This window comes from Leiobunum rupestre, chromosome 1 (genome assembly GCF_980474605.1).
Source record: "Leiobunum rupestre chromosome 1, qqLeiRupe1.1.hap1, whole genome shotgun sequence".
Taxonomy (NCBI): domain Eukaryota; kingdom Metazoa; phylum Arthropoda; class Arachnida; order Opiliones; family Sclerosomatidae; genus Leiobunum; species Leiobunum rupestre.
Window position 1 is genome coordinate 41,162,450 of NC_143384.1, and position 1,958 is coordinate 41,164,407.

Consider the following 1,958-nt stretch of genomic DNA (forward strand, 5'->3'; position numbering starts at 1 on the left):
CATTCAATAATGGTGCTAATATTCATCCAATTGCCATTAATTTAATCCAATGACATCATTGGAATACAACTTAAACAGCATGAAATACACAATTTTTTAAATGAAACAGAGGTTCTTTCTATTTATGGTATTATATTCTGTATATAAAGCAGGTATGACATACAAATTTCTTCTTTTAATAGTTTTGCTGATTTAGTTCGAGCTGTGATATTAAAAAAAAATAGTTTTATTTCTATTTGCTATGCCGCCTAAGACAAGAAATAAAACATACAGTAATGAAGAAATTGAAGTACTTTTATCGAAGATGGAGGATGATAGTTTTGCTGCGTTAAGAAACCATAAAGGAGGGGCTCTGTCATCCGCTCAATCTGAATTATGGGATACCATCACCAACTGTGTTAATGAAGTTGGTCATAACAGCAGACAGCCCAAAGAAATTAGGAGGAAATGGAGCACCCTTAAAAAAGAATTCAGAACCAAAGCTGCTAAAGTTGCCGTGACGTTGCGGGAAACTGGTAGAGGATCTTCATCCGATGTGCCTAAATTGACTCCAACGGAGGAGCGCATTAGCCCTTTTGTAGCTAAGGCCACGTACAAAGGGATACCAGGGAGTATCGATTCCGCTCTTCCCCAAGAGACACCAGTTCCTTCAGGAAGTAACGAGTACGACAATAAAAATACCAAATATACTAATTAACAATAGGTTACCAACATGCAATTCGTGCTTAGCAATTCATAGTTCCAATGAAAAAGCTAACTACTTAGGTAGTCCAAAATGTAACAATGAGTACCAAAATTAAACGATATGTTAAAAACAATAGGTTAAGTCATTGAAAAAACCAACCAAAAACATAAGAGATGTAAAAAAGCAGAGTACATGTAGTATCAAAATACAAGCAAAAATTAAAGCGAATAAATGAAAGAAAATAATAAGCATGCGAGAAATTAATTTAGAAACATTATTTAACACATACCCCCACAAAACCCATTATTTCAATGCATAACGCACATCAATGACTAGTAATATCTTTCTCCAAAAGATTGAAACACCTTGTAATATTTGAATGTCTTCCACAGGAGTACAATCGTCTCTGCGCAGTTTGGGGATTTCACAACTCAGTACGTATTCAAGTTGAAGTTTTTCCCTGCACTTCGAATTTACAGTACTTAATTGACAAAACATCTTTATCCAGGGACAGTACTGTTTATGCAGTCACCAGCTTTCTGGATTTGTTTAATGCGGTGGCCAATGACATAAGTTGCCAATCCGGGTCCAGTGAGGTTGTTCATTCTGCTGACACGACTTTGAATGAACAAGGGGAAGGAAGTCATCTGAGCTCCAGTGCATCTGCTGTCTTTGAGCACGATGGATAGATAACTCCAACCAACAAAGTAGCAGTATCCACTGGTAAGTTAAAATCCATTAGTAACAAATATCTATTGCCATTTGTTCATGAGAATTACCTGCTGAGATGAAACGATATTGATATCCACTACAAGACTGATTTGATAACACTTTCCTCAAATCAGTTTCTGGCTGCTTTGCCTTCATCAGTTGTAGGTAGGGAAACTTCCGCTTGAAGCTTAACCCTTTCCTACTTCCAGAGTCACTATCAAAGAAACGTACCCTAAAACAAATACTGGGTAGTGCGATGGACGACTTCGTGGAAGCTGAGAAGCAGATTTGTAGAGATGTTTGCGATATCAAGGATTCGCTTGCTACGCTGGCATCCAACTCGAGCCAGGATTCACCTCAACTTGCTCGCATCTCATAGCAGTTGGAGGAAACTAATGCGCACCTCAAAACACTGGCTGACTGCTCCACGCAATGAGGTGAAGATTTCAAGAAATTTCTTGAAAATGACACTAAGAAGACAGATGCCTTCTGTCAACTAGTTGCCTCAATTACTGGTGCTCCAGTGCAGCCTCCTCAGCAACCTGCTCCATAAACATTTTTC

The 1,958-nt window shown here is 38.3% G+C and overlaps 1 protein-coding gene across 1 annotated transcript; it reads left to right on the plus strand.

The window, feature by feature from the left end:
- Positions 1-241: 241 nt before the first annotated feature.
- On the plus strand, positions 242-697 carry LOC149962931 (nuclear apoptosis-inducing factor 1-like). The gene has a single exon (XM_090164468.1). The coding sequence runs from the start codon at positions 242-244 to the stop codon at positions 695-697; it is 456 nt and encodes a 151-aa protein (XP_090020594.1).
- Positions 698-1,958: the final 1,261 nt, after the last annotated feature.